Source organism: Dermacentor albipictus, chromosome 1 (assembly GCF_038994185.2).
Source record: "Dermacentor albipictus isolate Rhodes 1998 colony chromosome 1, USDA_Dalb.pri_finalv2, whole genome shotgun sequence".
Classification (NCBI taxonomy): Eukaryota; Metazoa; Arthropoda; class Arachnida; order Ixodida; family Ixodidae; genus Dermacentor; species Dermacentor albipictus.
The window spans coordinates 478476238-478489337 of NC_091821.1; the positions used below are offsets into that span (position 1 = coordinate 478476238).

Below are 13100 nucleotides of genomic sequence, written 5' to 3' on the forward strand. Positions count from 1 at the left end.
GAACATCACGATGACAAAATTAAGCCAGAGTCCAGCGCCATGGCGTGCCTCATAAGCCGATTGTGGTTTTGGCACGCACAGCTCCATAATCAAATTCAAGTTTAATACTTTTGCCACGATGCGATGTGCCATGTGAGCCAATGACAATGCTCAACCCTCTCAGAGGTTATGAAATATGGCGCACAACAACGCCTCAAGCAAACATCTCTCACTGTGTGTTCTGTGTACTACACAAACAGCAGTGGTGCGCGCAAGATAACGATTAACAGCAACTCACCACTCTCGTCTTGGACTCTTTCCAGAGTGCATGTGATTTGCATAAATTTTCTATCTATCCCTAATCTTTTCTCTTTTCGTTGAGGCTCCTATTCTATATTGTATAATTATGTTTGTCACAACTTCGGTTGTATCAATCTCTTCCATGTTGCTGTTTTTTTTCTTTTATTGCGATCAGCGTTCTTTACGTACTTCAGACACTTCAAGTCTTATCTATATAGGTTCTTACACCGACCTAGTGCCCCAAGTTGTCTAACAGCTTGGGCCGCTAAGTAAGTGCTCGTGGTCGTTCGATAGTCGTCATTCCAGCTTCACCATCCGACTCTCGTTATGTCGTCTTCTCCGCGCCATCGTTCGTCATCCCGTTGTCCTCATGTCGGGGTCGTTATACCACCGTCATCAATTCGGAATCATCGTGTCACCTTCGTCATTCCATCGTCGCCGCTGCGTCTTCGTCACGCAGTCATGCTCATAACCGACCCCTGGCGAGCAAGTATCGTAGCATAGTGGGTCGATCCCGGGGACTGTGTAAGTCGCACATCGCTGAAAATGTATGAATGGCCACTACAGATTATAAATAAATGTGTATTCAACAATACCGTGTGTCGCTACATGCTTGAATGCATAGGCAGCTATCGTGAGATAGCTTTTGCAATTGTTTTTTTTTTTGCACGAATACCGTAAGCGCCTCTTGCTTATCCCGACTGCTGATCAGTTAATGCTGCCAACCACTTTGAATCCCTGTGTTTCCGAAACCTGGACGTTCCCTAGGGGTCTTGCTGGTTGCATATACTGGCATTCTATTATGATGTGCTGAGCCATTTCCGAACTTCTGTTGCAGCAGGCGCGCGTCCTCATCCTGTTGCTAATATTTGCTCCGCTATATCTTTTTATCCTCGGGCACCCAGCATGATCCTCACACAGGAAGGGCCTGGCCTTTTGTGTTAACACACAAATGTTCCCTCCTGATTTCTTTCTTGCCGTATTTGTAAATGAGCGCCACCACTGACGTTGCAGGCGTCGCGCCGGGAGTAGGAGAGGGAGGAGGAGATGAGACTGACGTGGTTCTGGCACATAAAACCCCATAATTTAACACAACCCTCCTGTGGTGAAAGTACTGATTCGGTGCTGGTGAACAGAGACGCCATAGATAAGTGGGACACATAGTATTAAGGGCTGTACACGATGCGCTTAGAGGCGGACAACGGTACAATGTCCGGGGGGGGGGGGATAATCAAATGGGAGTGAAGGCATCCGTGGAGCAAATTCAAAAGTGACATGAGTATCTTGGTGGCACACACAACATGGACCGTTGTATAGTGGAACAGAATTTTTTAGGAAAGCCCAACACGTCGTGCTGGGGACAGCAGGTTGATGAGCTATCCAAGAACGGAGTGGCTGGCTCTGTGGCGGCTGTTGTAGCTAGACTGCTCATGTATCCGGGACCCAAAAGATTGAGGGCGAACAACTTGACGTGCATGGTCGTCACTGGCAATAGTTTGTCGAGCATATTCAGTGGGCGGGCGTCCAGAAGAAGGTACCAGGCTGTCCACGGGCGATATAGGGTGGCGACCGCACAACAGAAAAAAAGGGCGAATCAAAATTGGTCTCATGCCTGGAAGTGTTGTACGCGAATCTCACAAATGGCAATGCAGTGGCCCAATACTGGTGATTACCCAACACGTACATTGCCAACATGTCGATAAGGGTGTGGTTGAGGCGTTCTGTCAAGCCTGCCTGTGAATGGTAGGCCACAGTCAACGTATGCTGCATATCGCAAGGCTTTAGAATGGCATCGATCACTCTCGACAGTAACTGTCTGCGCCAGTCAATTAGCAGATGCCGATGAGTCCTGTGGCGCATAATGACGTTATGCAAGAACAAGCCGTCTGCAACGTCGGTTGCACAGCTAGTGGAAAGTACACGCGTAATGGCAAACTGCGTAGCATAATCTGTAGCTATACGGCGACCTACATGTTTCCAGAGGCGGATCGGGGAATTCGACCAAGTAAATCAAGGACGACGCGGTGAAATGTCTCGTATGGAATATTCAGAGGCTGCAAATGGCCAGCAGGTTGAAGTGTCTGCTTTTCCCGGCGCTGACAAGCCTCACACGTGCCCACACAGCATCGCATTGAGCGGGACATCCTAGGCCAATAGACACGACGGCGTAGGTGGTCGTATGTACGTTTCACGCCGAGGTGAAACGTACAAACTTGCGCATACTGCGAAAGTGGAACGGAGGTGGGCCGGAATAACAAGCAACAGGTCAGGCCCGTCTGGGAGTAAACTGCGACAATATTAGGTGTCATTTTGGAGTAAAACATATACAGATCCGCCGCCACCGATCTGGCTCTCTGATTGCCACCGCACAGGCCGAACGGCAGCGGCAATTTCGGCTCGGGCGGTGCACATATACAGATCCGCCGCCACCGATCTGGCTCTCTGATTGCCACCGCACAGGGGTTGCATTGGAGGAGGAGCGAAGAAAGGAATTAAGTTCGAGCCGGCGCTTTGACAACCGGAGACTCGCAGGAAGAGGGGGGAGGGGGGCGGCGTGTACACCCAGCGGCAAACGATGGGGGCAGAAGCGCGCGCAGCAAGCGGACAACACGATAAAGGGAGGAGGGAAGAGATAGCAGCGACTGACTGATGCCGCTGACGCCGATAGTGAGTCAACCCCAGCTGCGGAGTTGGTTTCAGGGACAACGCCGCCGATGCCGACACAAACAATATGATACCCTCGCTTCCGCAGCGCTAAGAACCAGGTCTAGCCGTGGGAAGGTGGTCACGTATTCGTCGACGTGCCGGGGCCTACGTGAAATAACCGGCGCGTCGGCAACTGAAGAGCACCCTATCCGCCACACAAGAACAGGGGGGGAGGGGGGACCCTTTCCTCCTCTTTCTGCATGGCGGCGACGGTGTTCTATGCAGTCACGTTATCTTGACTCTCTAGCGGCGTCAGCGGCATCCAGCGGTTTCAGTCGGTCGCTGCTAGCGCTGGGGGATGAAAGGGGGGCGGAGCTGGTTACGAGGCCGACGACAACGCCGACGACGACGCGAAACCCAGGAACGGACGCCAAAGAGCTGCGCTCTAAAAAAGGCGGAAGGAAGGATCAGTAGCGTGGGAGTAGAAATTGTCGATAGTTTTGCATAGAGTCGCGTCACGGCGTTTGCAGTGGTGTTGAAGAGTTGTGGTATGGGGAGAACGCAAGGGCTGGGGTCGCGCAGGGCAGTCTGCGGTGAATATATAGGGTATCTGGACACACTCTTAAGCAAATCTGCACCCTTTGGGTCGGCCTGCAGCTCGCCTCTGTACTTGCTGGAATTCTCTACACGTTCACCATGCGCCAACTGGCCCAGCAAACCACACTAGTGAAGTAGCAAGTTATTGCGCACTCGACAACGCCAATTGATGCGCGCTCTAAAGCTCCTTTTCTTTTTCTTTCTTTCTTCGATGTGAAATGCAAACAGCTAATGAGCTAAATTAGGCAAGCTAGGCCACTCTGACAGTCCGTTAGTAGGATCATTAGGTTGCTTCAGACGAGATTATGTTTGTCACCCTTGCACGGTTACCCGCAGGACAGCGATGAGACAAAGTTGTAATTATTTGAGGAGCTAAAATCATTAGGTAATTATATTTCAGCTAATAGTGGTCGCTGCCTTGCATCAAGCTGAAAACAATGAAGAGCGAAAGGAAATTATAATAGCCGCCTTTAAACTCCGTGTTACGATGCTCTCCGTGTAGAGACTGTCGTGTGAGACATGATATGTGCATATTACCATATTTTAGCTTACCTTTTGTAGCAGCTAATCAAATTACACAAGCGCAAGACTTCATTGTGAGGCAAAATCAGTTCGTCGTAGTGGTATCAGAACCCCCACATATTAAAACAACACCGCTGGTTGCGTAACCACTAAGCGAGAGTCATGCGATTATCGCAATCATCATAATGCAGTTATCGTAATATAAAGTGCTTTACGCGATATGATTGAGTGCACGCTAACACTCTTTTTTTTTCTACTGCTGACTGATGTTCACACCATCCTGTTCATGTCTCGTGGTATAACAAAGTTGTCGGAGTGATCAACACACCGTGACGAGTCACTAACACATGGTATTCACGCGTCGCTGCTACCACTTCATTTATTTAAAACAAGGTAAAATGCTTTTTTGGATGTTCTCGACACAAGAAATGATAATAAAAGTGATATGATTGTGGCGACCGGTGGGGGCGACAATCGCACATCGCGCGCATGACATGGGCGTGTTAGTACAGCGCAAGGTTAAGAACGACAACGCAACGCTAAATGCTTTTGTACACCGTCAGAAAATGCAGAACAGCATTTATGACCTTGCTATAGCCACGGAAGAAGAAGCCTTTGAGGCTATTCACGCCGCACACGCACAGGTAAACACGTAGCGCCTAGCAGACGACGCGCAGCGCAATCAACACTATCTGTGGTTCAGCCAGTGCCCGCCAGGCGACGACGCTCTTCGATCTCGCGGCCAATACGCCGACGCCGTCGGACAACGCTCGCCGCAGGAACGGACATCAAAAAGCTTGATCATGAGAAGGAAACTTACAGAAGGAATAAAAATTTTTTTTACCAAATCCTGACCCGTAGCTCACCACTGTCGTTGAAAGGAAAAGTGTACACTCATTACATTCTACCGGTGCTAACATAGGGGGAGGAGATTGGAGGTTAACAAAGAAGCTCGAGAACAAGTTAGGGTGCATGCAAAGAGCAATAGTATGAAAAATGTTAGACGTAACGTTACGAAACAGGAATACAGCGGTGTGCGTCAGAGAGCAAGCGGGCATATCCAGTATCCTAGTCGACATTAAGAGAAAAAAGATGTAGCTGGGTAGGCCATATAATGCGCAGGATGGATAACTGGTGGGCCGTTACAGTTATAGAATGGGTGTCAAGAGAAGAGCAGCGCAGTCGAGGATGGCAGAAAATTAGGTGAAGTGATGAAATTAGGAAGCTTGTCGGCGTTGGAATCTGCTAGAGCGCTAGACAAGGGTAATAGATCGCTGGTGGAGGCCCACGTCCTGCATTTGACATAATTAAGCTAATGATGATTAGGATGGCGATAATGATGGTGATAATAATGATTACGTACACTTGAATGCTTCGCAAAGAAAGGAAAGCGCCGGGCCCCGTATATAGGACCAAAGTATTCACCGACGATTACAATCCTTCCTAATGCGAAATTTGAGCGCAGCGCTTTACGTGAAAGAAGTACTTGTGACAATATTTTGTATTATAATTACATGGGTACACCGTTTATATTAGCAAGAGCACGTTGTGAATAACGTGGCTGGTGCGGCCAATCTGTCTCGTGCGACATATTCCAAACGGAGCAAAGTGTGGCACGACTGCCTCACTAATCGGGAGACCGCGAGAAGCGGCGCGTGGGTGACGCGTGTGCGCGATTCACAGAAGCCGCCGCAGATACACCTCCGCTAATGCAGCGCTTTGCTTCCATATATGGTATCCGTGGACGTGCTCGCCGCATGCCTTATCGATGGCGTTGTTTGTGAACAGACGACGGCGCGCCACTCTGGAGCTACCGCGTAGCGGTCGTCGCAGAAGAGCCCGTCTTGCGCGGCACTACGCTTTTCTTCTCACGCTTTCGCCATACCCTCCTCCTCCGCTTTCCGCCTCATGGTTCCGCTTCACCCTCGTACACTTTCCTCCTCGCGCTCTCTTGGCCGTCGCCGTCTTTCATCCCGCGCTGTGCTCGCTCTCTCAGTTATGCCGAGGGACGCCGACGCTCAACGCATGAGCGGGCGCCTAAAAGCTGTGCTCTAAAAGCACAAATCCCGAAGCGTACATACTGGAGTATTGTTGTGCGAGAACAGTGCCCTACGAGTGGATACCGCAGCGTCTGGCGGCCACTCACTCTTGCACGGCTGTGGCGTAGTCCTCGTCGTCAGGCGTCGGCTCCAGGGCCGTCTCGGCGCTCTGGTCATCCTCCAACGAGATGGACGCGCGAGACCGCCTGCGTAGTCAACGTTAACGATTGGGCGTTAAAGCACGAACAACGATTGAATGCATTAGAACGGCAGAAATCTGAGCAAGCCTGTAAATATCCACGCTACAGAAAAGTGGGCATACAAAACACGGACATAAGAGTGAGAAGGACGACACAAATGCCGACTGTCGATTATCGCGCAATGGCGAAGAAGAAGACCTGCGCATGCTCAAGGGAAGGCAGCGCCAGCCCGTAAATTGTGGATGCGCATGGCCATTCGCGAGAGATATGTGTTTAGGCATGGCAATTTACGCAAGAGAATCGAGGGGTGGGAGACGGGTTCACTGACGCACGTATTACCGCTGTTGGTTATGTGCCACGCCTCGACCGTAAGGCGCGATTCGCCATTCCCCATATCTGAATCACTATCTGCAACCTTCGAAGTGCACTTGCAAATGGTGATAGTGCATCCAAAGACAAGACACCTTCAGACGTAATCATCGCCTACCGTGCCTCCGGTCATGGTAATTAGCCGGAATGAACAAGAAACGAAAGGGGCATGGCGACTCCCCTTAAAGTCCCTGCTCCAGCACACGTACTTCAGCACCTTTTTGATCTGGACCAGTTAAGCATTTATTGAACTAAAGGGAGCACCAGTGGTCCTTGAAGAGTGCCATAGCATCATTGATTCGTATTTAACGATCATCTATAAGCTTTCCCTTGAAACAGGCCTCATCCGCCAAGATTGGAAAACTGCAAGCGTGACACCAGTTTTTAAATCGGGCGATAGAAAACTCAGAGAAAACTACAGGCCGATTTCGCTAACGTCGATATGTTGCAAAATATTCGAACGCATTTTATGTAGTAACATATCTGCGTTTCTTGACTCAAACGCTTTCTTTACACCTTCCCAGCACGGATTCCGGAAAGGTTATTCCTGGAACACACAACTGATAGAATTTCAGCATTTTTTATCCGAAGCCACTGATAACAATAGTCAGGTAGCCGCAGTTTTTATTGATTTTCAAAAAGCTTTCCATGCTGCGCCCCATAAACTCTTAGCGTTAAAGCTTGCTGCATTAAATATAAACGAAAACGTTCAAACTTGGATACCAAACTGCCTATGCGGAAGAACACAGTCTGTCGTCTTAAACAGCGCCGCATCTTCACCAATAACTGTTTCTTTGGGCGTTCCTCAGGCAAGTGCACTGGACCCCTTGTTATTTTTAATCTACATAAACGACATTGTCTAACTAATTACATCAGCCATAAAACTATTTTCCGATGGCATTTGATTTACAGAGAAATTACTACTGAAAATGACATAGATACTTTGCAAGCAAACAAACTTAGATAAGCTAGCGAACTGGTGTAAAAAATGGAACATGAATTTAAATATGCAAAAGTGCAGTAGCGTAAGCTTTTCCAGAAAACTATCCAAATCTCAGCACCGATATAACATCAATGGCACGCTTATCGACGTACAGTCGGAATACAAGTATCTAGGAGTCTAATTCACCGAATCACTCCCTTGGCATAAACATACTGGCCCTGTCATAGCAAAAGCCAGTAGGATGCTGCATTTTATTCGCAGAAATTTCGAACAGGGAACACTCGAAGTTGAAGAAACTTTATACTTCTTACATATCAGAACAATACTTGATTATGGCTGTGTAATAGCGGATCCCTATCAAGATTACTTCATTACTAGACTTGAAAAACTACAAAACCAAGCAGTAAGGTTTGTTTGTAATAATTACAGCCAGTACTCTAGCGTTTCAGAAATGAAGGTCACTTTAGGATAGGATCTGCTACATATAGGTAGGCAGAAGCTAAGGCTCAAACTATTACACCAAATATATAACAGTCAGACAGGTATCCATCGCCATAACTATCTTCTGGAACCAGATTACATATCAACTCGCTGTGATAACAAAAAGATCTCAGCCTATAAGTGCAGAAAAAACAATTTTTACTACTCTTTTTTCCCCCAAATCTGTTAGAAAATGGAACAGTTTATCAAATGATATAGTAAATGTGTCAAATAACGAACTGTTCTATTCTATGCCGTGACGGTGCTCTTGCAAAACAGCTGTATGTGTAATATATCTTCAAAACCTGTTTTTCACCTTACTTGTATGTCTTTCTCTAAATGGTATTGTAGTGCTTCTGTTTGTGAGTATATTTGTGCAGAAGCCTTTCTGTTTTACTGGTTATGTTTTTTTCTCCCTACGTAATGCCTTTATGGCGATGTAGGTACTGTGTAAATAAATAAGTAAATTTCATCGTATGGGAGCCTGAAACTTGGTTGAGTAGCTTCTATGAACTCCTCCCTCCCAATTCGATTAACGAAATGGGCGAAGATACTAGACCCCGTATTTGTAACCGATCCACGATTTGAAGCATTCTCCGCTCCACCGAGTTGAGCTGAGTGCCGCCATTGGAATGAAGAAAGCCCTAAGCTTAGTAACAATTGCCGCGAACGTTCATGACCCGCAGGTACAATTTCTGTCGAGGGGTGGCGCTGCCATCCACTTTCTTGGAAAGAGACTTGCAACGTCTGGTTCATAGCTGTGGACAAGAAGGTCAGAATTTATTATTAAAATTTTGCGCTAACAATCACATTTTATGGTTTTCAATGAAAAGAGTGAACAGACAGTGTTAACACAGGACCAGGAAATACCACGGATAAAAGGATACAACTACCTTAGTATATGGATAAGCGAAGGCGAGAGATATATGGAGACAGTAAAAAGCCATAATAGCAAAAGGGAAGAGAAATGAGGTCATAATGAAACCAGGGTGCTATGGAGATAGAATTGGTACGAAGTGCTTCGGGGTATGTAGAAGGGTGCAATGGTTCCAGGACTTGCATGTGGAAATACGGTTATTTAGTTGAAGTCAGGGCTGTAATCAGGACTCGACGGTTTCCAAAGATCAGTGGGATGCTTTGAATTGGGCACAGGGGAACGCTAGTAATGAAGCTGTGCACAGTGATATCAGCTCGACAAGTTTTGAATTGAATGAAGCCCAGAGTAAAACTGATTTTGAAGAATGGCTGAGGAATGTGGAAGAAAATAATGGGCTTCGAGAGTGTTCAGATATTTTTACAAAAAAAAAATGTTGACTCACACTGGAGGAAAAGAACTAGGAAGCTCGCCAGCAAGTGTGCTACCGGAATGGTCAGCAACGTGACAACAAAGAACGTCAAAGGCAAAGTCAGAGAGGCTGAGACAATCCCATGGGTGGTGGCAAAAGAAAAGAAACCTGCTATGTGTAACTACCTCAAAGGAGAAAAAACGATATCAGGAAAGAAACAACTTATGATAACTCAAATGGAAGCCCCCTATATTTAAATTCGAGGTCAGGATGCCTTTGAACGCCTAGTTATAAAGCGAAGTACACCAATGACGAAGAAGCATGTGCTTGCTGTGGTAAAGCTAGGAAAGCGACGGAACACGTTTTATTAGAATGCGACGATATCTACCCAGCTGCCAATTCAGGCTGCTCTGAGCTTCTTGAAGCCCTTGGATTCATGGATAGCTGGTGAAAAGTAAACATGTCCGCAATAGGGATTAGTAAGAGGCGATTGGAGGTTTGGTGGCAGAAAAGTAGAGACCGCAAACAACGGAGACGTACAAAAATAAGGTTCCCAGTCATGGTTAAAAAAAAGTGTGATGCTGGGAATTCTTTGTGTGCTTTCGCAAAATAGAGGTAGGACATTAGGCAAAATAGGAACAAGAGCTTAGTGGCGCAGCCTACCGCACCGTTTGAAAAGGAACGCTCATGCCGTCCGTCCGTCCGTCCGTCCGTCCGTCCGTCCGTCCGTCCGTCCGTCCGTCCGTCCGTCCGTCCGTCCGTCCGTCCATCCATCCATCCATCCATCCATCCATCCATCCATCCGTCCGTCCGCCTCTCCGCCCGTCCGTCCGTCCGTCCGTCCATCCATCTATCCATCCATCCATCCATCCATCCATCCATCCGTCCATCCATCCATCGACTGAGTCCAGGTGGTATTTTGAGTGGAGCAACATTCTGGAATACGGGATTAAGAGGCCTAAATCATCACGCTGAATTCATCTGTTCTGCGTATTAGGCGCGAAAGAGAAAGAGAGAAAATGAAGCTCTGCTTTGATTTCTTGCGCTAATATTGAACATTTTACCAGAAAAAGTATACATACTGTTATCGAAAAAATTGCTGGCTTTCCCGTACGAAAGTAAATGTAAGCATGAAATGGCAACTGGCAAAGCAGACTGGTTAGAAATGATACCAGCCGCAATCTTAAGATCGGTGTAGTGATACTGCATGCAGTGCTGGGCAGTATCAAAGATACCATCTTAGATACTCTTTCAGCATCAGGGGACGTATTCCGCGACGATCCACTTCGGCGACACTATCGCCTTGGCCATGCCGTGGACGCCAGGCGCGAACTGATCGGCTGGTTGAGCACTACGTCATCCGATTTTGCTCAACGAGCCAATCAGCGCGTGCCTTACGGCGATACTATCGCCGAGGTGACACTGTAGCTGAAAGTGATCGTCGCAGAATACGTCCTGTGCTTGAGAAGCGGAGTTCAGTCCACGTTTATAGCTTCGCATGATGATGTTGCGATAGCGCTATCTTGTATCTAACATACACGGTACATTCTTTCATGTATCGGAAATACAGATACTGATACACGTCATGCCAGGCGTATCATGATACAGATACAAGATACTATCTTGTATCTGTATCAACTGTATCACTTATCCTCCGTACTTCAGAGTACTGATGCACACGTGTTCCAGCCATGAACCCTTCATTGCCCTCTTAATCAAGGCGCGCTGCTAAGTTACCTGGTCCCTGTTTCTCACTATCCTATTAACTTTCCTATTAACTTCGCCAGCTCCCTTGTATCTACAATATCACCTTGCGTCAAGCGAATCTCGGCAGTCATCGAACTGCGACCACGAAGTAACCGCCTGGCGTAACTTCAACTCACTGCAGCGGTTCCCTTCGCTCTGGGGCAGTGGCCCCAACTAGACGCAATGGTTGCTTGTTACTTTTGAATGTTGCGTTCTGCGTGCGAGTGGGTCATTGCGTGCGTCGCCTTTGTCATCTGGAGGTACGTTCTAGGCGTATGGCAAACATTTCCAGCCCACACTAAAGAAAACCTGTCTCTCACGACCTCCTATAGTCGTCCACTGTCGCAGGCACAGCTGCTAGCCGTATAAACTGCAACAATGAACGTGGAGGTATATGGAGGCCTACCCTTCTCCGGTGCTCGTACTGACGAACATCTGTTTTGTGCTGCCCATCTCGTGTTCTCGGAAGAGACGGACGGCCCCGTCCGTCGACTTGAGACTCATGATGCCAGCCGTCGTTGCGGTTCTTCTTCGTCTTCTTTGTTCCCTTGCTTTTCCGGCGCTGATATTTGCGAAGAAATGATGACGATGATAATCACGATGATGATGCTCAAACAACAGCACATGCCATTGTTTAATGAATTACTGAACTTTACGAAGAAATAGATTGGCGGTCCAGTTACTTTATTGCTTCAATGCAAAGACTGCATTTTGTTGCGAAAGTGAGTGGAACGACAGTGCATTTTTGCCGCAAGTTCGATGACGGATACCTGGAAAATGATGGCAACCACAGAATTATTTCAAGTGGATATGCCTTGCAGTCTCACAGGCTACAATTTCTAAATCGCTATATGTGCCGCATGGTAATTAAAAAAAACCTTAATTATTGATTTTTGTTAATTAGTGGATTATGCATTTCCATTTTTTTTAAGTAATGTTCCCCTCTTCGAGTAGACCATATTAAGTACTAGAATTGTGCCATTTGCCACCGGTGATTTTTCTTTAATTGCGTAAATTATTGGCATAAACGCGTCGTATACTGTAGGGAAAACACGGGCAAGGCGAGAGATGGAAATTCAAGACTATGAGCGAAGCGAGAACAAGGGGAAAGCCGGAGCCAACGTTTCGACACGTGGACTTGCCTTGAAAAAAACAAGTCCACTTGCCCAAACGATGGCTCTGGCTTTCACGTTGTTCTCGTTTTGCTCGTCGTCTGGTATACCGTACATATACATGCAGCAAATGTATTTTTGATAGCTTAGCTACGAGAACCAGGCTGGTCGGAGAACAAGCCGCTCGCGCCGACCAGCCACTGACAGGAAAACGCATCCCCAATGCCGAAGGAATCGCTTTTTCCCAAGAAAGAAGGGTTCGATCCTGGGGCAAAAACAATAACAGTCATGAGTATAGTCGTTCCAGAATTAGAAACATGGCACACCGATGGTGTCCTGCAGCAACTGTCTCACATCGGTCCCGCAGCAATTAAAAAACGCGCGAATCGATCACGTGAGTAGTTACCAGGTGTTATAACACAGCTAATTCCAATGCCACGGAAACCGGCATGCACGGCCCTCCAGAATATCCTAGCAGAGGCACACAGTTGTAGCACATGCTGGTTGGACTCTTCAAGGAGGCAGTTCGCGAGCATTGAAGTTAGGCTACGCCCCACCGCTCCGATCGACAACACGTTGAGAGCGCACCTCATCACAAACACCACATTACGTCGCGGTGGTGGCCACGCAAGAAACATGTCGTAAACGCACCCCGTGGGACAGCAGTGGAATGCGCGCGGCGTGCAGGGGGAAAGCAGCGGAAGCAGTACGGCTGTCATTGTGTTCACAGCGCGGCTATCCTGTTGTCGATGGTAGTTATCGTGCTGTAGTTTCAGCACTAATACGTGCCGACTCGCACAGGTCTCGGAGCGCAGTATAGCTGTGGCATTCCCATGACAAGTTCTCTCTGCGCACAATGCTGGCTTCGTATGGTCGTTACT

At 47.6% G+C, this 13100-nt stretch overlaps 1 protein-coding gene across 2 annotated transcripts in view; it reads right to left on the bottom strand.

Moving 5' to 3' along the window:
- LOC139059566 (uncharacterized) overlaps nt 1–11639 on the bottom strand; it is an 89422-nt gene extending 77783 nt beyond the window's left edge. For both annotated transcript variants that reach the window (XR_011514199.1, XM_070538005.1), the window contains exons 1-2: nt 11514–11639; nt 6191–6289 (exon numbers count right to left, since the gene is read on the bottom strand). Coding sequence is in view for 1 of the 2 variants with exons in the window: in XM_070538005.1 (XP_070394106.1) it covers nt 6191–6289; nt 11514–11611 (197 nt within the window). In the remaining variant the exon portion in view is untranslated. The remainder of the gene's footprint in view (nt 1–6190; nt 6290–11513) is intronic.
- Between the last annotated feature and the right edge of the window lie 1461 nt (nt 11640–13100).